The sequence below is a fragment of the Lycium barbarum genome, chromosome 5 (genome assembly GCF_019175385.1).
Source record: "Lycium barbarum isolate Lr01 chromosome 5, ASM1917538v2, whole genome shotgun sequence".
Classification (NCBI taxonomy): Eukaryota; Viridiplantae; Streptophyta; class Magnoliopsida; order Solanales; family Solanaceae; genus Lycium; species Lycium barbarum.
The window spans coordinates 16,499,087-16,525,545 of NC_083341.1; the positions used below are offsets into that span (position 1 = coordinate 16,499,087).

General features: G+C 34.7%; 4 protein-coding genes across 12 annotated transcripts; 2 read left to right on the top strand and 2 right to left on the bottom strand.

Moving 5' to 3' along the window:
* Nucleotides 1-3,401: 3,401 nt before the first annotated feature.
* Nucleotides 3,402-7,245, bottom strand: LOC132639249 (uncharacterized). The gene is made up of 6 exons (XM_060355711.1): nt 7,166-7,245; nt 5,490-5,572; nt 5,265-5,374; nt 4,625-4,729; nt 3,616-3,851; nt 3,402-3,504 (listed from the first exon to the last, which is right to left on the bottom strand). Exons 1-6 carry the CDS (start codon nt 7,243-7,245, stop codon nt 3,402-3,404), a joined length of 717 nt encoding a protein of 238 aa, XP_060211694.1.
* Nucleotides 7,246-12,783: 5,538 nt separating this feature from the next.
* LOC132640569 (uncharacterized) lies at nt 12,784-16,630 on the top strand. 6 transcript variants are annotated; one of them, XR_009582287.1, is made up of 9 exons: nt 12,784-12,927; nt 13,362-13,781; nt 13,999-14,462; nt 14,636-14,813; nt 14,903-15,187; nt 15,285-15,642; nt 15,728-15,849; nt 15,923-16,072; nt 16,162-16,630. XR_009582287.1 is itself a non-coding variant. In XM_060357196.1 (7 exons), the coding sequence occupies exons 3-5, from the start codon at nt 14,217-14,219 to the stop codon at nt 15,375-15,377; spliced, it is 975 nt and encodes a 324-aa protein (XP_060213179.1). In that variant the 5' UTR covers nt 12,784-12,927; nt 13,362-13,781; nt 13,999-14,216; the 3' UTR covers nt 15,378-15,642; nt 15,722-15,849; nt 15,923-16,047. The 6 variants fall into 6 exon arrangements, 4 of the variants coding, with proteins under 4 accessions (XP_060213179.1, XP_060213176.1, XP_060213177.1 ...); XR_009582288.1 differs by having other exon boundaries at nt 14,371-14,462; nt 16,162-16,629; XM_060357196.1 differs by lacking the exon at nt 16,162-16,630 and having other exon boundaries at nt 13,999-14,813; nt 15,722-15,849; nt 15,923-16,047.
* A 5,096-nt stretch (nt 16,631-21,726) lies between these two features.
* On the top strand, nt 21,727-23,921 carry LOC132640570 (uncharacterized). 4 transcript variants are annotated; one of them, XR_009582290.1, is made up of 4 exons: nt 21,731-22,114; nt 22,207-22,335; nt 22,947-23,453; nt 23,636-23,921. XR_009582290.1 is itself a non-coding variant. In XM_060357199.1 (3 exons), the coding sequence occupies exons 2-3, from the start codon at nt 23,176-23,178 to the stop codon at nt 23,757-23,759; spliced, it is 498 nt and encodes a 165-aa protein (XP_060213182.1). In that variant the 5' UTR covers nt 21,727-22,114; nt 22,947-23,175; the 3' UTR covers nt 23,760-23,921. The 4 variants fall into 4 exon arrangements, 2 of the variants coding, with proteins under 2 accessions (XP_060213182.1, XP_060213181.1); XR_009582289.1 differs by having other exon boundaries at nt 21,732-22,114; nt 23,540-23,921; XM_060357199.1 differs by lacking the exon at nt 22,207-22,335 and having other exon boundaries at nt 21,727-22,114; nt 23,540-23,921.
* Nucleotides 23,922-24,671: 750 nt separating this feature from the next.
* Nucleotides 24,672-25,671, bottom strand: LOC132639250 (uncharacterized). The gene is made up of 3 exons (XM_060355712.1): nt 25,165-25,671; nt 25,001-25,024; nt 24,672-24,881 (listed from the first exon to the last, which is right to left on the bottom strand). The coding sequence occupies exons 1-3, from the start codon at nt 25,669-25,671 to the stop codon at nt 24,672-24,674; spliced, it is 741 nt and encodes a 246-aa protein (XP_060211695.1).
* Nucleotides 25,672-26,459: the final 788 nt, after the last annotated feature.

Here is a 26,459-nt window from a genome sequence, read left to right on the forward strand (position 1 = left end):
CAACTCTGATAAGCATGTACATGCATATGAACTTTTGATGCAGCATGAGTATATATATATATATATATATATATATTATGCATGCCTTTACCCTGCTCGCAGCCCCTTCGGGCAGCCGCTTCCGGCTTAATAATGATCGTATACCAGCTGATCAGGTGGTTTGCGTATATATAACGCCTTAGCCCTTTTCCCTTCCCCATGAAATGATGTCGTGCATGTATGTAAATATGCAAATGCATGAAAATCTTTGAAAACCATCAAAAGACTCCCTTTGGAGCAACTTTTATTTCAAAACGGGAACTTCTTCCCTTTTCTTAAAAATGGGAACTTCTTCCCCTTTTTCTCAAAAAATGGGAACTTCTTCCCCTTTTCATTTGTCTCCTTCGAGACTCAAAAATCAAATGTAAAATGCATAGGAAAGAGAACCTTACGAATGTCCCCTTCGGGAATTAGACAACATTATGAAATCGCACAACTTATGGGTGCCCCTGCGGGACTTAAGAGGTCAAAGATACGAATACTTCTACACTGTCTAGGAATAGAGTCTTTGGAGTTCATTTATTTGTTGGGTTCATTTAGATAATAAGGATCTTCATCACTACCATAATCATCACCACTATCATGTATCACTTTGAATGATCCATAACATAAACTGAGGCCATAGGTTATATAGCACGCTCAGGCATAAGCTGAGGCCATAGCACACCCAGACATAAGCTGAGGCCATAGCACACTCAGACATAAGCCGAGGCCATATATTATATAGCACGCTCAGTCACGTCATGAAATCATCTAGAAACTTAGGCTTGAAATTCTCTAAGATTGGGGTCATTGTAAGATTTTCCAGAAACTATAGACTTCTGGCATTTCTAGGAGTAAAAATATTATGGATGTCATGTATGGAATCAAAACATAGGAATCATGCCTTTGAAAGAAAGGAACGAGCCTTAATATACCTGATTGATCTCTTACGAATTAACGCTAATTCTCCCGAACTTGAAAATCTACATTCAAGAGAAATTATACTACCGTTAGACTTATTGTCATATACCTATCTCGAGTCCTTAAACCAAACTTCTTTAGAATCTGCCAAAATTCGGGCAGCATCTCCCCTGTTTATATGCCTATCCCAAAATTACAATTCAGCAACCAATCAACAACAACAACAATACCAACATCAACAACACTATTATTCATACCAATATATTCCATAAACATCCCACACGATGTTTTTCAACATACAACAACCATATACACTTCCTTTCATCCCAATCAAGGAGTATAATCTCATCAACAATGTTAGATACCACTTCTATACGTATAAATCAGCCCAGACACATGGCCACAACATGTTCAAAATAACCCATAGACACAACAACTACAACACAACACTTTATGACCTTTCCTCCATAACTATTTTCACTTTTCCGGCTTGCTAAACCTTCAAATAAACTCAACATAAGAGATGGGATGAAAAACATACCTTATATTTGAAGAAACTCAGCCACATCAACTTTTTCCAACACCAAACTTAAGTAGAAGCAAGAACAATCACCTTTCGTGGGCTAGTTTGGCGTAATCTAGTTAAATTCTTGATTTATTGGACTATAATGTTTGGGGAAGTGTGGATAAATTTCTAGGACTCTTTAGAATGTTATTTGCTGAAAAAAACGGGGTTGATGGGGGTATTTATTCCCCTCCTAGGTCGGTTTCACCGACTTCCTCAAGTGGGGCCTGCGGAGCCTTTTGGCAGCTTAGGGTCTTGATCTTAAAATGGCTATAACTTTTGATCCCAATGTTTTGTGAGGGCCCACGACATACGGTTGGAAAGCTCTTTCAATTATCTACAACTTTCATTCTTTGGTGTTTTTCCAAATTCCAATCTTATAATAGCGTTTTGGCCCCTCCAAGTTAGGTCATCCGAAAACGTATCTTCAAAACATCCTTTTGGAGGGCTTATGTCCATATTTGGCTTAAGGGTCCTTCTTAAGATTTGCTCAACTTTCCATGTACTACTCATATCACTTTTCATATGTCCTTTACAAAATTCCAACATGTGGGCCCCACCTTAACTTATGGTTACGAGGGCTATCATCAAATAACGTGTTAACTGATTTGCTCCATACGATCCCCAAATGTCATATATATATATATATATATATATATATATATATATATATATATATATATATTCTTATACTCGGATGATATAATCTTCATCCCTAATCTTTGTATAACTTTGCTCTCCCTTGAGCTCATACTAAGCCGTCTACAGTCTTGGTAACGCAAAATTTTCCAGGGTGCAACATAGAACTAAGCATATTGTGAATAACTTTCCCTGATATATAAAATTTTCAATTATAAAAAATTATATTCCAAAAACGTGTTTTATTATTGTGTATATATTATTGTCTGGGTTGATTTATTGGCATTTTACAATATTTGTTTTAATGTTATTTAAATTTTATTATATCACATCTCATCGTCAAATCCATAGGATGAAAAGTCCTATTTTATGTGATGATCAATTTGGTGTGGTTGCATTGTTTGTCATTTTATCTTTATTTTGCTTCCCCTCACTCATCAATTATATTTTCGCCAAAACCAAACATAAAGAAAGATGGAAAGAAGGCTACTTCACAATGCAAACCCAAACGTTGACTCGCACTGCAGCTCAAATTCAGAATAAACAATGACTCCAATATTGAAAATTCTCAAGTCTGAGATTCCTTTTTATTTCACAAATTGATGGATCCCAAGTATATGGACCCAAAAGTACAAAACTTGAATTTATAAGTTTGTAAAACAAAAAACAAGGGCAGACCAGCTTGAAGTATATACAAGAGGCAAAAAACCTGGTTCTGATGTGCCATGTTAAGTAAATCATCAAATCTATTGTGACTATTTATTCTCTAATTCACGCTAAGGAATCAAAAGCCAAATGTGGAAAGCAAAGTAAAAGGAGAATCTTCATTCAGCAAGCAGTTAGCCTAGTTGGAAGTTCATACTCAAAACCTTTACATATACTACAGTAAAGCTGCAAATTGTACTTAGTATACTACAAAGGAAAACTATTACTCCTAGTTTAAGATCTACAACAAGTTTCAAGCTTTACACATTACAACATTCAAATAGGGTAGCAGCTTGATTTCAGTTACCCAAGAAAACTCTTTACAAGTATATAGGGAATGGATTCTCCAAAGCAAGTTGGTTGAATTCCTTCCCAAGAATTTTGAGGTATGTTGCTATCTGTACATGCTAGTCAATGCTTCACTCATCTTCCTAACAATATATCCTCCAGCATATCTTGCATCTCTAGATCTCGCTGCAAAGGCATAGGCGAAAATAAATAATTATAACGGCGAGCCCATGGAAGTAATATCAATTATTGCATCATGTTGTCAGTTGTTGAAGAAAGAAGCTGATGGACTCACACTAAAAAGGATGCGAAAAGTGCTGTCAGTTAGCTGTTGAGGAAAATTGTCTCTCAAAGCATTTAATACCCTGTATTATGAAGGGAAATCAAACAGTAATTCACATAAAATATTAATGGATAATTCGAGACGAAACCACCATTATTATGAAACCAGAGCAGCAGGAACAAAAAGAGTTTACCCGCTTAACTTGTATTTTCCTGAAAGACAGTGATAGCATTGAACAACATATTTTAGCGTCTGTAAAGAAGGGTTTCCAGTAAGTTTTTCTACCATTTGACGCAAGACTTGTACCAGTAACTGAACACGTTCGGGTGAATCACAAAAGTAGTTCAGCCCTGCCTCTTGCATCAAGATATTCATAACTATGAGCGTTGCAGCCTGCGCAGACATAACACTCGTTTCACTTATAGGACCCTAGGAAGATAAAATCGGTCCTTATTAGCAGAAAGCAATATAGTAATTCAGAACAAAAGTTGACAAAGTAGAAAGGTTTGCAAAGGAAAGTACGTTTATCATGGCTCACTTTCAAATGAAGATATGCATTTTACTGCTTGACAAACTAAAATAAATTATATATGATTTGAAATAAAGAAAGATTTGGAGCGAGTGGGTGCCAATTGCTAACAAACTTGACAGGAGTGATGACTTAATGACCAAACAATAGAGTAAGAGTTAGAAGGCAACCTGATAACAAAGAGGTGATGTCCTAAATAGTTCAGAGACATGCACAGTAATACAAATACACCATGGTTAACAAAGCTCGAAAGATATGAGGAATCAATGAGAAATAGTGGAAGATACACATTGACTCAAGTTTCTGGAATTTTACATGAGAAAACTAGAAGAATGCAAAGACCAAGAAAAGGGGATTCGACAAAAGGTTCATTCCAAAATAAACCAACTTACGCCAAGTCCTATGTATTATTTTTCCTCTGGAAGGGCCTTCTTGGAAAAAACCCTCCTGTGACTTTCCTCTTGATGTGTTGTCCTTCATTCTCATAAATTCATTTAATTTACTCCAGAATTCAAAATGTTTTCATATGAACTACATGTATAGAGTTGAGCACAGTATAGGCATTTCTGATCATAAAATCGCGTGTATATCTATCGTTATATCGGAATAACACTCTCATAGAAGATGAAAATGAAATATGTTTGCAAAAGATGAAATTGTAGGCAGGCCTAACCTTCCCAGTCAGTGTATCACCATCCCCCATGCAGTGCAGGCACGAAAGAACTAGTCCTGAACCTAGAAAAAAGTTTAGAATTTCTGGCCCATGTGGATCATCAAACTGCACAAGAAAATGAATTCAGAACCTCATATTAGTACTCCTTAGGATAACTACGTACATAGAAACGTAAGATCACGGGTCACATTACCATACATCAAAGAGAGTCAATACTTCAGATTTGTAGTTTGATAAGTATTATGAGGATTAGAATGTAGAAGGAATTTACTTGCATGCAACTACGGACTTTCACAACAGAAGTGGAGAGGAGTCATGGCTTGATTTTCATACATGAAACCGATCTTAATGCATCTATAAGTTTGCTGTGAGTATGAGGGAATTGAAGAACTCATCCTTCTGTTGCATTTAAGGGACAATTAGCTGCAGTAAAATAGCTTCTAAGTTTCTGAGAGAAGAATTGTTTTCGAAGTAATATCAATGCAGTTCAGTTATTCAAGCTAGAATACACTACTTTGTTAAGTTTTATTACTTAACATCTGGTCCAAGTTGAAGAATATTGACAAATCAATAACTGAAAGCAATGTAATGAGAATTAGGGAGAGAACATGTGCCAATTTGTTTTAAGTTATATTATCACCTTTGCTAGGGCACCAATAAAATCCAAGCTGCTAAGCCTCACAGATTCATGATCACGGTTCTCATTTGTTTGAATCTTAAGGAATGGGTCAACATAAAGTGGTATGTTTGCTGCATAAAAAGAAAGTATTAGAAGAATAAACTACTTCTCAAATAACAGGAGCCAAGAACAATTTCCAGTTCACTCTGCAATCAGTCTATGATTTCTTTATTTGTGCCCTATTACAATCCCGAAGAAAATCAGGAGGATAGAAGGAAGAGGATGAGCCATATTGATAAAGTGCATAAAAGTCAAATGTTTGAGGATAACTAAATCAACAGATAGTCAATGCTTCTTAGCAAAAACTTTTGCAGGTATAGTGTGAACATTTACAGTTCATGTTTGGACTACATTAGAATCAGAAACCTTGGAACTGTCGAACTTTTGTATTTTTGAAAAAACAACAAGTACAGGCATAGATTAAGGACTGACTTACAACGATAAAAGAATAACATAGATAAAACTGACTTATGAAAAAGAACTGCACTGGGTACAATTTTTTCTGGTACGTATTTTGATATGCCAAGAAAAGCGAATAGAACTGTAGTATTGTAGTAATACTTAGGTCAATGGAAAGGTAAAACTTAACTCGTCAATTGAAAATCTATCAAGTTGAAACCTGTTGTTTTGATAGATATGTGCATACTCATTTGCATCTGTACTAATGTACTCACTTTTTGTAGATTGACAGAGATTTGGCATAAAATTCATTTTAGTGTGAAGCATTGAAGAATCACGCTACCTTTGATGAGCCCCCATCTTGCTTCTGGGTGAGAGGCCATACACTGCACTCATATAGCCATAAAAGAATGGTTGTTACATATCACGAAAGAGGAACATGGTGGTGAAATAGTAAACTACAATATGATAACATCAAATCCATTTTAGGACCTTCATCCTCTTGATACGGAATCATCTACGTATTTAGTAAGAAAATCTTACTTTGTGAGAATTATCTCTTGTGTGCACAATTTCCATATAGCAATGCACAATATCCTGTATACAGGCTATATTTACTGCAACTAGCATTAGATTGCCAAGCATTGCACTGCATGGACGTTACTTCAAAATCAATTATTTAATGAGTTATACCTTTCCTGATGACACTCTGTAAATATCACACTAGAAGTATCCATAGAACTGAAGTTACTATGAAGATATTAAAGCAGCTTGCGATTCATATTCCAGTGCCTTCATCTAATTAATGATTGTGATATGACGTATCCGCGAGGAAGAATAAACCGCTTTTTGCATCTATGCGGGTGCTTCAGTGTTTTATGGACATTTCAAGGGGGCAAATGCGTAGGACCTTGAAATGCTCTTGTTTCGTTCTGGTCATCAAATATTCTCTCTCATGCACACTATAACCTCTCATCATCTTAACCTTGAAAAATCGTGAGACCACGAGAAAGAAAGACAACATTCAGACTGTAATAACTCAGGTATGATTCTAATCTTGGATAGAGCACATTCTAGAAACAATGTTTGAAACAAGTGCAGGAAGAAGATGATGTTGAAAGCATGCTTATATTTGTTGAGTAAATCTTTTACAGTTTTGTTGATAGTAAACATGTAAATATAAAATGCATGGACGAGATGTACAGTTGACGATACATGCCAAACCAAGGTATATGCAAACCCGTAAGGACAAGTACAGCGGTATAATAGGATATATTCACCTGAAATACAGCAAGAGCATTACAAACTCGAGTAGATTCCGCCGTGGTGAATGTCAAGGTTAAAAAACTCCGGTGCACTGCTGTTACTTCCTGAAGTAAAGAGAAACGTTAAGCCTTCGAGTGCAGTGCTAATACTTCCTGAAGTAAAGAGAAAAATTAAGCCTTTGAGTGCACTGCTAATACTTCCTAAGTTGAAGAGAAAATTTCAGCGTCACAAACTCGTAGCAATTTAGAGCTCCTGGTCCATCTACATCTTTTGCCATAACATTGGATGTATATGGCTTGTCTTGAGCAAGTCAAACCAAAATTGGGAAGCAACAGAGTTTGTGTGAAAGAACTACAACAGTCATAAGCTGAAAAAAAAAGGCCATCGGGTCTGTCATAAGTTAATTGCTGATTTCTCTTGCCCCCTGCCTGAAGATTACAGCTCCATATGGATTCATTGACATGAAATCATGTTTTTGAACAAACCCTATTAGTTTCAAATTTAATTTCAATGTGCAAGGCTCATTGCAACCATCTTTAATCTATCTCAAATCCTACTGCTTATAAACCTCATGAAAAATTACTGTTCTGGCTATATCACCAGAACGTATGGACCTTAAAATCATTTCTATATTCAATTTCACACATCCCAGAAAAAACAATTTTGAAAAACTAACCTAGATGCAACCAAAGATTTAGCTTACAATATAGCAACTCGAACCAAATATCATGAGCATAATAACATATAAAGGTGAACTAAATCGTAAAGTTCTAAAAAAAAGTGTTGTTCTAAAAAAATCTCAGAGTCTGGCAATAAAATGCACATAAGTTATTTCTAGTGAAGAACTGATAAGTTCCCTGAAAAGGCAATATAACAGGAGTAAATACAGTTCAAAGAATGCAACGATTAAATCAAACTATCAATTTATTTTATATCTCCCTTTATTGAATACAACAGTAATTGGCCATTTTTGTCAAACAGTAGCAAGCTATAAAGCAGATATCCAGCTGAACCATCTCTCAAAACAGAAATATGATTCAAGAAGTTCCACTTTTGCATTGCTGTTAAGCGTTGGCATGCGCAAAGTGAATAGATTTCTTCTTACCAAGAACATCCGCAAAATAATAAAACAACTGTCCCAAAAATTTCATTTGATAAGTTAAATATCGAACTAAACTTCTATTTATGTAATTGAGTTCACTCTGCATAATTCAGTTTCTGTGTTACGTTTGTTATCAATATTACTTAGAATAGGAAAACAAATAAATAAACGTCTAGTTCACAGGTGCTTCTCCTGCACAAGCATACCTCAAGGTACAAAATTCAAAAAGTCGAAAATGTAGTTGACAAAGAAATTGACAAAATTTAAAAGAGGTATACCAGTAAAAGTTTGGAGGCTGTTTTATAGGAGTTCCACAACTTCTCACCAAGATTAACGTAATTTTCTCCCCTCTAATAAAATAAAAAAGAATAAACATCTCAGAATTGTCACCATAAATTTACAACGGTCAGAAAAAAGATAGCGACCTTATCATTTATCAAGATGAGCTGCATTAAAGTTAACCTTATTCTTAACAGTTAATTTATAATGCTTTATTTTGTAAGTATCAAATTAACCATAGAAATGAGGAAGAAGCTAAGCCAATCTGTTCTTTATCTTAAAGAAAAATCCGGATCCCACAGTGTGTTCTATTTGACCTACATAAAGTTGACAAAATTGTAAAAACTATGTATGTTTACTGTGTTTCTACTCATTTTATAATAGTAAGTTGATGCAGTGGTGCTCTGCAATGCCTGAATAAATTAAGTATTAAAGAACTTGTTACATACTATGATATAAAGATATATCAACATACATTTAGCCATTTAGGGTGTGTTTGGTATGACGGAAAATAGGAAAGAGGAAAATGTTTTCCGGGGAAAGCATTTTTCAAATCAATAAAAACACGCCAACACACCCCCGCCCTATCCACCCACCCCCATATCTGCGTAGCACACCCACGCCCATACCTGCCTACCCCACCACAACCAACCCCTTAACACCCCCTCCCATCCCACCATACCCCACCTACCTCCACCACCAGAAGTTGCACTACAAATTCATTCAAAAACCTCATATTGTTTTGCTTTAGATATATGCAAAATTGCAAATGCTCTTGAAGTTACATTTTCAACTTGCATACCAAACACAAGAAAATGAATAGGAAAATCACTTATTTTCCGAGTGGAAAACACTTTTCGTCATACCAAACACACCCTTAGTTTCTACTCATTTCCACATAATAGTAGTTGACGCAGTGGTACTGAATAACTTGACTACTTTTTGTTGATTAAAAAACCTAGCTATAATATCATATAAAGATTCATCAACATACATTTAAACTCAAACAAAATCAACTAAATTACAGAAATACATATACACGCCAACTTGTTCGCAATAGAACAAATCCATGGTGGCATTTTTACAGAACATATAGTATATCTTTGCTTTCTATTTAAATACTTTAATTGAACGGTGACGATCGATTCAGAACTCAAAATAAACAGTTGGCTTGCTTTCTTGATGACATTGTTGAGATGAATAAGAATAACCTCTTCACAGATATTATCGTCACGAAGAAATTCTCTTAATTTCCAAGAAAAATTGTTCTTGGAAAACATTTACCGTCGTACCAAACACACCCTTAGTTGATTACCTAAAAAACTTGCTACTACAATGTACTACTACATCAACATGCATTTAACCTCAAAGAAATCACTAAAATTACACACATAAATACACAGGCCAACTTGTTCGCAATTTAACTACTTTAATTCAAAAATAAGATAAGTAACAAAATTAAGTTGGTGCACTTGCCTGTCTCATGATGAAATTTTTGAGATGAAGAACAACCTCTCCACGAATATTCTCACCTTCACGTAAAAACACTATCAACTGCTCCGGCTTTTGTATTGCCAAGTAACTCCACCGTTGCTCCGGCGTAGCCGTTGCCAAGTAACTGAGGCGTTGCTCTAATAATGACGGCGGTCGTGGCCGAAAATTATTATACATTTTCAAGAAAACGGTTACCAAGTTTCTTGGGGAAAATCTTCTTTATTTTCTTGTTTGATGGAGTAGTAAAGAGTTTTTTGTGTATGAATGAATGAGAGGGAAAGAGAAATGTAGATTGTATTATATTGTAGCGGGAAATGTTTAAGAGGGTTGGGTTTCATGCAGAATATCGGGATTCCAGCAAATATTATAAGGAGCTGTGTCCTCAGTAAGACTTTAAAAAATCAGTTTAACTCTATCCACGAAAAGCATTATTTAGAAAGTATTTGGACAAGCCTGTTCTAATAAGTACTTATTTATTTATTTTATGTGTTTGGTAATTTAGAAGTGCTTATAAGTACAAAACTTTTTTTCGCTTATTTTAAGGTGTTTAGCCAAGTTTTTGAAGAAAAAATAAGTGGTTCGGGAGGGTAACACAAGTTTTTTTCAGAAATTAAAAAAAGTAGTTTTTTGCCTAAAAATAGAAAAACACACTTAGAAATGCTTTTTAAAAGCTTCGCCAAAAACTAATTGCTGCTCAAAAGTGTTTTTTAATTTAATCAACCAAACACAAACTGTTTTTCGTCAAAAATACTTTTCAAAATAAGTTAAATTTAGAAGCTTGGCCAAACAGACTATAAAATATTACTCTTCGATCCCAATTTATGTAGTACCTTTTGAATTTCGAGATTCAAATAAGTTTTCTTTGATAGTAATTTTTTCATATATCTTTTAAACATTTGAATTATCAATTGTTGTGACTTATATTACTTTTATACCTAGTTATATAAAATTTATTTTATAAATTTTAAAATTCTATATTCAAATTCACGGTCAAAATGAAAGGGTTTGACTCTTGAAATTCTAACTGTGCCACATAAATTGGGAGAAAAGGAGTAGCTAAAAGTCATATATTTTGGTCACTCCAAGATATGATTTTACAACATATAAGTATTTGAGATTAGATCAAACTTTTTTTTTTTTTTACAATTTTATCTCTAACACCTTTTATAAATTTTTAAATATTCTTCCTAAAAAATAATTTTTAATTATCTTTCTAGTAATTTTTCTTTCGTCATTCATCCTTTTATTTTATGTAAAATTACTTTTGAATTCCAATTTTTTATAAAGTTGGTTATGCATGAAACACATAAGCAATCCAAACAAGATAAATATCTATCAGTTAATTCACAGCATGTTTATTCCGTTAATAGTTAGTTGTTTTTTTACCAACAAATACTTCAAATAGAGTATAGATAGTCTCAACTTGCCTTGAACCCGAACTCTCAAAGATCATGAATGGAGTTGCTCTTCTTCAACATCTCCGAACGATCCCAATCTGATCAAATAAGTAATGAGTATGCGAGTCCGTAGACACTCATATTGATGTACAGATCAAGTCGGACTAAAAAGTCAACCCTGAGCCCCCGGGTCAAAACCGGATTTTTTTCCAAAATCGAGTTACCCATTTTTTAAGGGATCCATATCTGAAATTTCACCCTAAAACAACTTCGAATCAACCTCCAAATTCATACATCTCATGAAGTTAGGACTAATTTACCAATACCAGGTATAATTGGTTAACAGGTTCGGATTCATGATTTGAGAGTTCTAATAGGTTTGTATGACGATTTTGGACTAGTCTTCAAGTTCACTACTAAAAACAGAGGTTTTTCCCACTGACATTCAGTGGGAAATCTATTCTATAAGACACGATTTTCCCACCTCATTCCTATCGAACCAACTCACTGAGAAACCGCATGGTGGGAAACAGGTTCCTGCTGAACCGCTGGGAAACTTTCTAATTTTTCCGTGTGAAAACACTACTATTTAGGTTTTTTCCATCGATATGTAGTGGTTATAGGAACTGAACATTTTTCAGTGGAAAATCAGTGGGAAAATAGACATTTCTTAGAAGTGATTTTGGTTAGATTCCGATGAGTTTCAAACGGTTCTGAACGTGTTTGGAAGCTTTGGCATTGATTTAGCATAACAGTGCAATGACTCGAAGACTTTGGGGAAATATCACTAATTAAGTATTTATTTAATAGCTAAAGCAAGCATATGTCTATGTGGGACGATACCGATATCACTCTATTACTAGTCGATCGTGTATACTTTTGCATGTGTTTGGAAACAACATAGAATCACAAACTCCTCAACATTTTCCTTGCGTTCTCAGTTATAGAATTTCTATATAAAATTTCTTAAGTACTTAGTTGTGGAGCTACAAATTTGATAACTCTTTCCTTGAATTCTCAGTTGTAGAACCACAAATTGAGTGATCATTTCTTTAGTCCTCAATTATTGATTCATGAATCCACATAAATATATTCATGGGAAAAAAACCTATGTGAAAGCTAGTGTGCTTATGAGATTTAATCAATAATATCGTGTAATTGTATTAATTGTATGAGAAACTCAAGCACAAAATCTTTGAAGTTTAAATTTATAAAAGGGAAACTCCTTTGACAATGTCTTGGTGTTCATGCTTATACAAATGAAACTACATGACACTATTTTAGAGTTCGAGAAGGGACAATTCAAATTCCATGAACTCTTTGAATTTTTTCGTTTGAATTGCATAAATTCCTCGTTTCAGCTTACTTGACTCATGTTGACTTGACACACCCTTTAAGAAAATATTTATTAGGAATTTATTTTAGAAATAATTACACTGTATGTTAATTCGGGCTCAATTACAACCAAATTGGGCCCATATTTAAAGTTCGTACCCGCACTAGCCCACATGCAGTGTAAATTTAATTTACTTTACACTCTGTTAGCCCATTACACTTAAAATACCCATTACACTAGAAGAACGGGAAAAAATCGAACGGGAAAAAATCAAAAAATAAGGAACCCCAACTTCGTTACTTTCTCTTCTTTGTTCCTACTTCTTCTTCACGATTTCAACTTCAAACTCAGGTAATGATACTTCCCATTCTTCTTTTAATGTTTTCCTTCGTACATTCATATCAACTATCATTTTTTCCCTCATTTTTTCACAGTAGTTATAGGATTCATTTTGTTCTTTTTTTTTTTTTTAAGCTTTTGTTGAGTTTTTATTGTTTCGATTTTAGTATGCATGTTCGTTTTTATGTTTTTTTTTTTTGTGTGAATTTTGGTAGAATGATATTGATTTTGGTTGTTTTTTATGGTTTGATTCTGCATTTTGGTAGAATGTGGGTTGATTTTGGTTGTTTTTTGTGGTTTGATTCTGAAATTTGGTAGAGTGGGTTGATTTTGGTCGTTTTTTAGGGTATGTTACTAAATTTTGGTAGAATGTGGGTTGATTTGGTTGTTTCTATGCTTTGTTTCTGAATTTTGTTTCTAACTATCATGTTTGCTTTTTCCTGGAGTATGGAGCTCAAAATGTTTGCATCTAGAAGTTGTTTGAAGATTGTAGGCTGAGGGATTAAATATAATGCTAGCACATCAAGCAATTTGCCTTCAACCCCTGATGTTGCAAATGATGATGATTTCGAGTCCTCTGTTGTTCTTACAAAGAGTTGTCAACAAGAAAGTACCCGAATCACTCGATCGCAGACGAAGAAATTTGATAATCTTGTGAAGAATATCAAGCCGAGGACTAAGAAATGTGGTCGACCTGAGAAAGCTAAAGTGAGGTTGAAACTTGTTGATGAAGATGAGGCTGCCAAAAAGAAAAAAAAGAGAAAGCTAAGGTCGTCAATGTTGCTGAATGTAGTTCTTATGCATTATCGATAGAACAAAAGGAATCTATTCGATGTAAATTTAATGAAAGAAAATCTCAGTTAAAGGTATCTTTTCTATCACTTATCTGTCTAACATCTTTGTTTCATTTGAAGTAACATAGTTTAACTAAGAATGAGTAGTATGTAGTCAATTTGGTTAGCATACTTGGTTTTTTATAGGCTTGTATAATTTTGTATATGTATATGCTTTTTTGATATTTTTCTCGACTGTGTTTGTACCTCTTTTTGTTTACTGATTTCTTTATTCTCTTTTTTTCAATAGAGGTTGGTGACTTCTATATATAACCGAATGAACATTTTCGGACTAGGATTAGTTGTCATACCAAGACTAATATTGTCAGATTTTTGAGGGAATACTTGAGTGATACGCAGCTTCAAATCTTCCGTGATAGTTGTTTTGGATATTTCTTAGACCTGCCTCCTTTTAAGATTCAGAACCAGCTTATACATTGCAATTTACTGAGGGAGGTTGTCCTCGGTATGTTAAGAGAGTTGTGGATTAAACTCAACGATTGTATATTGAGTTCTGGTATTGGAGAGTTTGCTGTTATTACGGGTTTGAAGTGTGTTGAAGATGATGCAACTATGTATGACAAACCAAACACCAGTAGCTTGATGGAAATGTATTTTTCAGGAAACATATCAATAACGAGGGAGCAGTTGCTTACTCGCTTTAAGGAAAAGGAATGGAAGTCGGATGATGATGCATTCAAGATGGGTTTGATGGTATTCATCCACCATTTCTTATTCTCGGATACTAATGATCACTCTATCACCAAAGCAGATTTTGATATTGTTGAAAGTGGCGAATATCAGACTTATGCTCGGGGGAAAAAATGCTTTGAAGAGATTCTCAAAACAACAAGAGATAAACAGTGTGAGTTTTTGACAATGTACAGGATTGGAGGGTTTCCGCTTGCACTACAGACTTGGTTTTTTAAATGTTGCTCTACAGTCGATAAAATGCTCGCTGTTCGTGTTGGCAATAATGTGCCACGTATTCTTAACTGGAAAGTGATTGATTCTCCGACGTATACGTTCTTGACTGATGATGTGCTCATGCCTAGTATCGACAAAGTAAAATGCCTAGTATCTTTTTTTATCAAATTCTCTGATACAAGATTATATATGCTATACAAAATTAACCCATTTTTTGCTTTTTGTAGATGAAGTACTGCAACATTTCTCCTACCACTGAGGAAAAAATACACTTGAAAATTGCTGCATTCTTTGAAGATATCAATGCCGACCATGTTTCTTCACAGGGTTTGCCCATTTTTCAGAATGAAGATTCTAACATTGCACCCCTACCACTTTCTCAGAATATAGAGCAGCCTAAACAACCTCATTCTCAGAATAAGGAGCAACAACCTGTATTGAGACGCGATCCTTTCAGGAGAAGTGATGGGTTGACGGCTGAAGTTGCTCAGTTGAGGAGTGACGTCTCAAAGGTACTGCATCTTTGATATCTTTGTAGGTTGTCACTTTTTTTTTTTTTTTGTATACAAATGCTTGTGTAATTTATTTATGTTGTTTTCCTTTTCCTAGCTTACTGGTAAAGTTGAGGCGCTCAACACTTACATTGTATATTCCTTTGGAATCATATTCAAGCATTTGAAAATTAAGCAACCGAGTGATTAAGAAAATGCTGATGAGGACGGTTCATCTGATCAAGGCAATGATAGGCTTGACAATGATGATTATGTTCCACCTCCTTCCCCCCTCTCCCCTCCCGAACAAGCGCATGATCTAAATATGCAAGGTGACTAAATAACGTCAAGTGTCAAGGGAAATGAAGAGGGTACTAATGTTCCCCCCCTCGAGCAAGTGTATGACCTAAACTTGCGATCTGACCAAAATGCATCATGTGTCAAGGGATATCAACAAATTACTGATGGTCTTCCTGGTATGCATTCGTCCTGTACTTGGTCTTTTTTTCTGCCTTCGGATTGAAACCTTTTGATTAACCTTTTTCTCTGTCTAAGTTGTAGGAAGTGATGGTGTTGAGCCCTCCGAGCAAGTGCATGAAGTAAACATGCAACATAACCAAACAAAATCAAGTGGACAAAATCAAGTGTTAAGGAAAATGAGGAAGTTACTGATGGTCATCTTGGTATTTTTCAATGAACTTTCTTTTTTCTTTCTCTACCTTTACATTTTTTATTAATCTTTTTCCTCTTTCTAAGTGGAAGCAGTTGAGGACGATCCCTGGTGTGGTATTACTGATGAAGACTTTGATAATATAAAGATGTCAAGTGTCAAGGGAAATGTAGAGGGTGGTGATGTTCCCCCCCTGGAGCAAGTGCATAATCAACAAATTACCGATGGTCTTCCTGGTATATTTTCGTCCTGTACTTGGTCTTTTTTTTTTTCTGCCTTCGGATTGAAACCTTTTGATTTATCTTTTTCTCTGTCTAACTGGTAGCAAGTCATGGTGTTGAGCCCCCCGAGCAAGTGCATGAAGTAAACATGCAACCTGACCTAACAAAATTATGTGTCAAGGAAGTTACTGATGGTATGATTTACTGTAGAAGTCATACATCTGCTGCCAATACTATAGAAGTCCATGTCCAAATAGAGTAGGATCTGATACCAAATTCTGTATTTATGAAACAAACTTGTACCAAGTCCTTTCCCAGATAAATATGATCAGTGGTACAAATATGTTTGAAACTTCCTGAAGTATAGCAGTTTCTGTCTATTGTCAACCTCTCAACAGATTGGGCACCAACTGTCAATACCACACCTTGAGAGATAGTCAATAAACAGATCCTATATAACATGTTTAGTTCCCTTCCTATATTTCCTGAAAACCAGCAAATCAGGTCTGTCATACCAATTGGTGTTTAAGTTTTTACTTGCATTCAGTCCTACAAAAAAGAAACCATGGTTTTTGTTAATTTTTTTCCTCTTTCTAATTGGAAGCAGTTGATGGTGTCAAGGACGATCCCTGGTGTTTATACCCCATTTTAAACACGGGTTAAATTAGAGTACAACATATTGGAGATTCCTAAATTGCTTTGTTTTAAGGAGTCGCCACCAAATTAGTTTAATGGTGAATTAGGACACCTAATTTATTAACTAAGGTAAAGCTAACTAGCCTCCGTTAATAGTCTGCTTAATCAGTGTGATTCTAGGTAAGGGTTCTATATTATCCTAAAGGGAAGGGGTTAGGCATCCTTTAGAATCCGTTAACTACGATTATCCGACCAAACTTAGGTTAATTAATTAAAGTTAAATATAATGCTTAAATTTTAAGAAAATAACTTTTACATGTTACCAAGGTTTTAAAGAAAACATAATAATGCCATTTAAACTAACTTGTAGAAAAATATAGTAGTTTGCATAGAGAAAGATGCTTTTAAAAATGAAACTTATAAATGATGTTAAAACTTTGAATAAAATAGTAATGCTATTTAAAAATAAGACTTGTAGACAAATATAATAATTTGCGTAAGAGAAGATTTTAAATGCTATTTATAATAAGACCTATGAAGACTTCAAATAATAATGCTATTTAAAACGAGACTAATAATTTGCATAAAAGGAGATTCTAAAGTGCTATTTGAAATAAAGTTGTAAATGCTGCTAATGCTTTAAATGGAAGTAGAATAATGCTATTCAAAATAAGATTTTCGAAATATGATAATTTGCATATAAGTAGAATAAAATGCGAGTTTGCACAGTATTTTAATAAATATTTGAAACAAACTAAACGATGACGTATTAATTGACTTGACATTTTAGAAGTGTAAACAAGATTATGTTTTATTAACTACATTTGGCTAAAATATGCATAGTTTGGATAAGCCTTAAAAGATGTCTACAAAATATTTTTAGTTCTTATTTGCGTGTTAGTGGCGTTTTAAAATTCCCAAGATAATAAAATATGATTCCTTTAACTCAAAATATGAATTTACGCTATTGAAAATCAATTATTCTAAAAGTAAAGATTATAAATACTATAAATAATTTTAATATAAAAGAAGAAAATGAAACTTATCGAACTAATTATTAGTTTTCCTTAAATTAACTATCCATTACTAAAACTAAACCCCACTAAGTTCTCCTATAATTCATCTAAGCTAAGAGACAAAATAAAATAAAGTGTTAGTTAAAACAACACAAGTTAAATGCAATAAAATAAGATAGGGGGGCACAAGAAATGTAAATAAATGGGATCAGCCCATTTTCAGACTGTTAGTCATGCTGCTGTTGGAATGGGTTCAGCCCATTTTTTTAAAAGGTTGCGGCGGATCTATTTTGATGCTGTTGAGCCTCGGCCCAGCAGAGATTTTTATGCACTGCTGCGGGTGGGCTGGACACGGAGAAGATGTTTTCGTTGGGCTTTAGCCCAACACCGAATGCGAAAGATGACGAGTCCCTCTGACTCGTATGCGATGGTCATGCGTAAAAATGAAAAGAAGAAGGATTAGTATACAATCAACGAATAAGCTTAAACATGTGAAAAATATAAACTCAAAGCAGATAATGTATATGCCGTGTATAATTAATGTATATCTCATACATACATATGCGTAACCAACCGAACATGCTTGCAATATAGGAATCATAACAAAAAAATCAAGCAAACAGCAAACCCAAACATGCTCCACAGATCTGATTTTATACTTTACTAAGTATAGCAATCTATGAGCAACTTAATGACTTTTAATTAACACAGTGGACTGCCTCTGGTTAATATATCAACAGTCTCCAAACAAGCAAACATGAATTGACATGCCACTAATGTTTCGACATATTAGGCAGCACAACAGCGAGTCTTTGGATTCATATTCAATACCGCAGATAAGGTTAACATGGTTTTAGCATAGACATCTCCCATCTTAAAATGCAGAAAAAGAACAACTCAATACAAAGGAAAGCAATTTTCTGCCTAGATTTGCAATGTGATTCATGATGTATTCCAAAGTATGAGACTAAATGACACCTTTACTTCAGAACAAACAAGTACGCAGTCAGATGTTTAGGTCTGAGGATCTCCCAGGTTTGGATATAAATGTAATCGCTCCATGACACAACACATTGTAGGTTATGAAGGGTTGGCATATATACATGAATTTTGGCCAGCATACATCATGAACACAACTATTAATAACCCACATGCTTAGCACCACCGACATGGCAAAATTTTAGGATGTCAACTATCAATAATTACATCCCAAGCTAAAGGCATGCTAACATGAGAGCAATCAACTATCAATCCAAAACCCAACATTTCACAGGGAAAAGGGTTTAAAATAAAGGAATGAACCACCTCAACTTTATCCAATGGCTTTTGAAGTAAACAACTCCAAACATTTCATTCCCAATTCATTTCTCTTAAACAGAATTCTAAACAAACTCAAGTAAACTTTTAATAAAGCCAAAGGCAATCATCTGGATACAATTAGACATAACAAGATGAACCAGAAAGAGGTTCTAAGCTATGCGTTTTCATAAAAAACCAAGACTTGTTTTACAATGCTTCAATTAGTTTCAGGAGAAAACTTCAAATTTGAATTAACTCGTTATGGACAGATTCAGGGCACTTTAACATTCTTCGAAAAAAATTAATCCTTTTTCAACTAAATACTCTATTGGATGAAGTTATCCAAGGCATAATTATATACTAAACTACCCCTACTCAGATTCAACTTTCAAGACAAGGGCAATTAGAAGTGTTCATAATACACACCCTGTTTTCTTTTTTTAGTTAACAGTTTCCATTTCTTGAACTTACAACAGGCTTTTGATTCTGAATATAGACTTCAACTTAAGCTAACAATCAAAGAGTCTTGAAGGAAACTGATACCTCAAACAAAGGTGACCTTGAAAATTATGCTGAACCATAATTCTTTGCTCAAACAGAACAGTAGGCAAAATTGCAGATTCATATTCTATTTTATTCAAACCAACGTGTAAATTCCCCATCTCCTTTCAACAAACTCATAGGCAATTAAGCAGAGAAAAAAAAATTAAAAAAAAATGAATGACTCTTACTACAGGTTGTTTGGCCAACACAAACATTTCAAATACATGACAGAGTCAACATAAGACAATATCAAATCAACATACATCCCAATCCATGAAGCAGGGACTAATAAGAGAAATTTTCTGGTCAAATTGGATTCAATGCCTATGTATCAAGGCTGCCAGGTGCTCAAGTATGTTTCAAAAGACATCTTTAGATTGTTTAAATCTAAAACAACATCTAATCTCCTTAAGATAATATAAACCACCCCAAGAACTGAAACTGATACATGTTAATAGCTCCCAAACAGCACATTCATTTTATCTTATGCTAATTTTAAACCAGATTTATCTATCTCATCCACAAGCCATCATTCTTATCATAGTACAAACTGGATACGTTTTCTCCATGATACAATTCCAGGCCTCCATATTACTGTGTTATTACTAAATTGCATTAAACAAACTTGTGTTGTAATCAGGAGCAAACAAAAATCAATCACAGACTTAACTACTAATCATGCCTGACCTAACAACAAGCGCTTAAACGAGCTCAAACATCCTACTAACTAATTGTCCAGATTTATACGACGATGTACAACTTAAACCAACTAGCATGATTAACTCATACATCTGAATCGACTGAAGCCAATCTACCACACAAAATATAGGTAATTACGTAAGCAGAGCCCAACTCGATACTTAAATCATCACGCAAGACTGATTAGGTCCGAATTAACACACAAACAGGCTTACCAAGCTAATCTAACTAATCAGCATATTTTAAAACCTAACAGCGATTAAGAAACCATAGATTAAGCATAAAGGAAAAAGGAAAGGGGAAATTACCTCCTTCCGGTGCAGCGAAGTGAGGCTTCGAGTCTCTGATCTACCTCGAAGCACCACAAAAATTTAACTTGCGTACGTTCGAATTCAGACCAACACCCGAAGCGAAAAAGAAAGAACAGAATGCGTATTTGTGACGATATCAATAAAATTAAAGAAAATTAGTATTTTCAAAAGAATGGCTTGAGCGATTAAACACTCGTATTTGCGGGGTATTCAAGGTGCTCCAACTCTTTGTTTAAGGGAATTTCCGTGACCAAAAGATCCTCCCTTCAAATGACTGGGAAACGATTATTTATAGGGGATTGTTAGGGTTTTCGTTTGAGAGGAGCGGGGACAGAGGGAAGTGGAGGTGGCGGAAATGTGGGGAACAGGGCTAAGTGGGAGACAGAGGGAAGTGGGAGGGAAGAAGGGACAAGAGAAGATGGGGGAGATGAGGGAGACGAAGGAGAGCGGGAGAGACGAAGAGAGAGAAAGGGGAGGAGCGGCGCTGGGATGAAGAGAAAGAACCCTAGGGGTTCTTTTGTTGAAGAGGGATTGGGCTGGTTCGGACGGGTAATGGGGGTATGGGCTGGGCCAATATTTTCTTTTGGGCTGGGTATTATAACGAATGGGTTGGCAATTATTTAAATAATAATGGGCTAATCCGAAAATAATGTTGTTGATTGGGCTTTGATTTGGGTCAGATGAATTAAAAATATGGGCTGAGTGAAAGAAATAGTTTGACTTCTAAATTTAAATAAAAGACCCATTTTTAATTAACTATATACTACGTGTGCTAAAATATCCCCTAATATAAAAGTGTGTATTTTTAGTATTCAGATGAAAATAAAATGATATGACGTCGTAATAGTTGTGCAATGATATTTTGAAAGTCAACGGTAAATAAATTCTGTTATTTAACTGCGCAAAAATAAATGCGATGCGTGTGCATAAGGTGGTAAAAAATGCTGAAATGATAAAAGTGCGGATTATCCTAATACCGACAATAATAAAATAATAATAATAATAATAATAATAATAATAATAATAATAATAATAATAATGGTAGCAGTAACAAAAATAATAACAGTTGGCGAATGAAAACGTTGGTATTAATAAGAGGCTGATAATTATAGTACAAATATAAATAATTATTTTAAAATTTCCAAAATATCAGGAGCATAAGTAAATATTTTGGGAAAGACGGGACAAAATTGGGTTTCAACAACTGATGAAGACTTTGCCAATATAAAGATGTCCCAGGTTGTGCTCCCTAGACCTTGGGATATTAGCGATGAAGAGGTTGCTAAGATAAAGATGTCCCAGATTGGGCTTCCTAGACCACTCGTCATGGAAGTTGAAGAAAAAGACGTGACTCCTGAAAAATTGGTGCGAAAGAAATTTCCAGGAAAATTAGCCCAAGATCCATATGTGGGAGAATTTGATTCGGGTACATCCAAGTGTATTTTTGATATCAAGCATCCTTTCATGAGCGACATTGATGAATTTAATCCCTTATCGGTTTTGCCCCAAGAGTTTGTGGAATTCGTTGAGGATGGGATGAATATGACACGACGGTAACTTTTACTCATTTTAAGCTTTTTATATTCTGGTTTTTACACTTTTGCAAATGTCTTGATGGTGTTCTTTTCTTCATGATTTTTTTAAGCCCCAAAACTCTGTATCGTGACGGAAAAAATGATCTCCCCGAAGATTTTTGTTTTTTGGCTCGTGTCATATAAACAATAAGGACTGGTTCGAAGCACTTGCACATAGTGGTCAACCTTTGAAAGACACGGTATTACTATTTTTTCTGTCATAAAATGTATAATTTTGTATATATTTGTTTAATTGTGTATAGTGGGAGTATATGTCCCGATTACATACACGGACATGCTTTTGCATATGATTGTATAAATTTGTATATGTGAGCATATATTGTTGCATATGCTTGTATAAATCTGTATATGTGAGCTAAGTATAGATCAATGCCCGTATATTTTTGTATAAATCTGTATATGTGAGCTAAGTATAGATCAATGCCTGTATATTTTTGTATAAATCTGTATAGGTGAGCTAATTATAGATCAATGCTGTATATTTTTGTATAAATCTATATATGTGTTGTTCACATTTGAGGATTTTTGTTCCTTGGGACTTGTTGTCCTCTGCTCCTGTAGCGTTGATGTATTGCTGATATTGATTGCCTTCGGGCTTGCCATTCATTTGTTTCTGAATCTTTACATGTGCTTGAGTGTTGCTTGTTTCTTAAGTAAATGCTTTGTATATGCTTAAATATGTTTGTATAAATCTGTATATGTGCATATATACTTTTGATATATGCCTGCATATGTTTGTATTTTTTGGTATATGTGTTGTATATTCAACGTTCTTCTTTTCTTGTCTCAGCATTTGGATGTCATGTTTTACTATTTGAGGAAGAAGGCAAAGTATGGACCTAATCTTGCCGTAAAGTTTACTACAACGGACTTTTGTTTCAACAAGAAGCTTTATTTACTCTATATGGAGTTTGAGGAAAAAAGTCAAGATTTTTCTGTGATCCCAAAAGAGCATGAAGTAGAAGAGTACATTAGAGGTTGTTGCTGTGATGCAAATGTAGCTTGGCACAAAGTTGATCATGTGTTATTCCCAATTTATGCTGATCAGGGGAAAATCTAAATTGAGACATTGGGTTTTAGGTGTCTTTACCTTCAGTGATTGGTGTATCCATGTGTACGACTCCCAATGTGATTCAAAAAATGATAAACTTGTTATGAAAACTCTGGTACCTTACAAAACATTGCTACCGTACTTCCTAGAAAAGTCCAAATTCAATGTTAAGAGGGGCATTGACAAAACTCAAAGTGATGCTTTGCTGATAAATCTGGTTAATAACCTGCCACAACAAATCAAGAGGTATCTTTTCTATTCACTTTAGTTTACTCTACTATTTTAACTACTTTTATATTTACTCATGGATAATATGTTTTTTTTGTTTACAGTGATTGTGGAGTTTTTGTTGCTGTCTTTGTTAATTATTTCGTGCATCGTAAAGAAATCAAAAAAGACAATATTGACATTGAGATACATCACACCAGGTATGGATCCCTATTGTGGGATTATGGAAGAAAAGAACAAAAGGCTGTGGGACTAAAGAAGTTACTGGCAGATGGTTTGGGAGGAAGAAGAGGAAACGTGAGGAAAAGTAGGGGCTGCATATAATTGCTTTTTGAATTTCATTGGAGGTTTTGAAGCGGTAATGTAAAGTACAGACAGTGTGATTTTTAAAAGGGAATTTGACTAAGCTGTTTTGATGCAATACTGTAAAGTACAATGATGTTGCTAATCAATGAAATGCACATTTATTGTGTACGTTTGTGATTATTACTGAGTGTTGAATGGTTTTATTTTATGGTATCACAGGTTCTCAAGTAATATTTGCTAATCTTGGGCAATCCGCATCCTTTTTTTAAGGGGATATACGTGATTATACAAAATTATACAAAAAAGTTATAGATATCTTATGAACTCAATTTGTCAATAAAGTTTGCCTATGAACTCAAGAAAACCAGTACCTAAAGTTATACATCTTTATACGTATACTGCTATCTTTTTCACTATTTTTAAAGTGATTCCATTCCCCTCATATCTATCATTTTTCACCAGAAAGCTCCATTTCAGGGGATATATGTGATTATACAATATTTAAACAAGAGAATGCATGTATAATGAAACATATGTTAGAGAATCTATATATAGTCTAAAGCGAAACACTTTTTATTGACAAGTGCAACACAACAGAGAATCTTAATGGCATAGGAGCAGTGTTATTGACAAGCAAACCACTTTTGTTTATGAATGTTAACTACCCAACATGACAACAAATGCAATAAGAATCCTAACGTTTCAATCTTTTGGTGGATTTCCACATGTTTTCCTACTGTGACCATCTTGGCCACACACCGAACATGAAATTTTCCTCTTCTTTTTCGCTTTCTCTAAAGACGATTGGAGTCTTTTCTTTCTTGGCCTTCCTGCATTTCTTCTTCCTTTTGGTGGTAGGACCACATTCTCTAGCACCTCTCTCGGGATCACCCATGTACTTTCATCCGGAATGGGATATACTGGAGTTTCCTAAGTTGCAAAGATATGATTCCTTCTATAGTAAAATGAGCAATAATCGGCTGGCGTCAATTTGTTGAGCTTTATAACCGCCAAAGCATGTGGACATGGAACTCCATCCATTTGGAATCGCCCACAACTACATATTCCATCTTCAAGGCATACAATGTTTCTCTTTACTCCTTCAAATACAGTGTACAACTTGTCTGTAGCAGGCCTTACCTGAAATTTTTTTAAAGAAAAGCCACAGTATTTTATACAAACATATACAAGATTATACAAACATATACAAAATTATACTAGCATATACAAAATTATACAAGCATATCTTCCTTTATTACCATCACTATCTCAATCTCAAAAGGCTAAACAGAACAAGAGCAAAACAGAAGGCAATACTGCTACTAATGCGAATTATACAAACATATACAAACAGATATTATATGTCACACAATTATACAAAATTATATAGGATTATACAGAATTATAAAGGATTTTAGCCAACCGTCATTTTCTGTGCCGCAAGCAGATTAACCCCAATGAGTTTGTCATAATTTTTGCCAAGCGCAGCGGACGATTTCATTGCTTTTTTCCGACTATGGTAATTCCATTGTTGTATCAATTTTATCATGAACTCCAGCACATGGATTATTGGCATGTCTCTAGCACGTTTGTTTGATGAATTAATCGACTGTGCAATATTCAAAGTCATGACCATCGATCTTTTCACTTTTGAGTGTAACATAGACCACCTTTCGTACCCAATTTCATGCAAGTAACCAGGCACCCTCTCATCAATTTTAGATATTTCCGTCATAAAGTGTTCAAATTTCTGAATGGTGCAAGCATTAGCCATAACATAGAAGAGGTCATGTAGCTGGTCCTTATATTTCTTGAATTGATTTGATATGTTTCCCCACAAGTGAAATATACAGAAACAATGTGGAATTTCTGGATATACAGTTGTTGTGGCGTTCAAGATTCCCTCGTGTCTGTCTGAAACTATACACATCCCTTCTCGCACTCCGAAAACACCCTTTAGTTGAATGAAAAACTACTTCCAAGATTTATTGTTTTCAGAATCCACAATTGCATAAGCAAGCGGACGGATTTTTCCTGACAAATAATGATGATTAGCATATAAAAGAAGCACTCAAAAATTTCATATCTCATGCAATCAGAAAATAGATACAGTCAACTCACCAACTCCATCTTGTGTGCAAGCAGTCAATATGGTACCCTTGTATGCTGCTTTAAGAAAGGTTCCATCAACTACCATTATTGTCCTGCAATATTCCCACCCCTTGATGCATGAGAACAGGGAAACAAATACATAGAGAAAGCACCCATCTTCTGATTTGTGCAATTTTATAACCGTTCCTGGATTTGACTGCTCCAAAATATACAAGTATTTCGGCACCTCCCTATAAGAATCACGTGGGTTTCCTCTTACCATTTCCATTGCTATTTCTTTAGCCCTCCACTCTTTCATATATCTCAATTCAACCCGGTGTTGCTTTTGTATGTCGCTTATAATATCATTTGCAGTGTAAATTGTTTTTGAATCAACACATTTGTCCTTGATTATACTTGTAACTACTTTAGAAGTAGCATGACGCTATGTCAAGAATCTTTCACTAAACGAGCATGTATGAACATTATTGAAACTTCTCACCTTGAATATTTCTGCCTTGTATATGGCAGAAGATTTAAAATACCAAACACAATCTTCATCCACACATGAAATGTGATACCTATTGTTAAAGAACATTTAATTATTATATACAAAATAAAAAAATG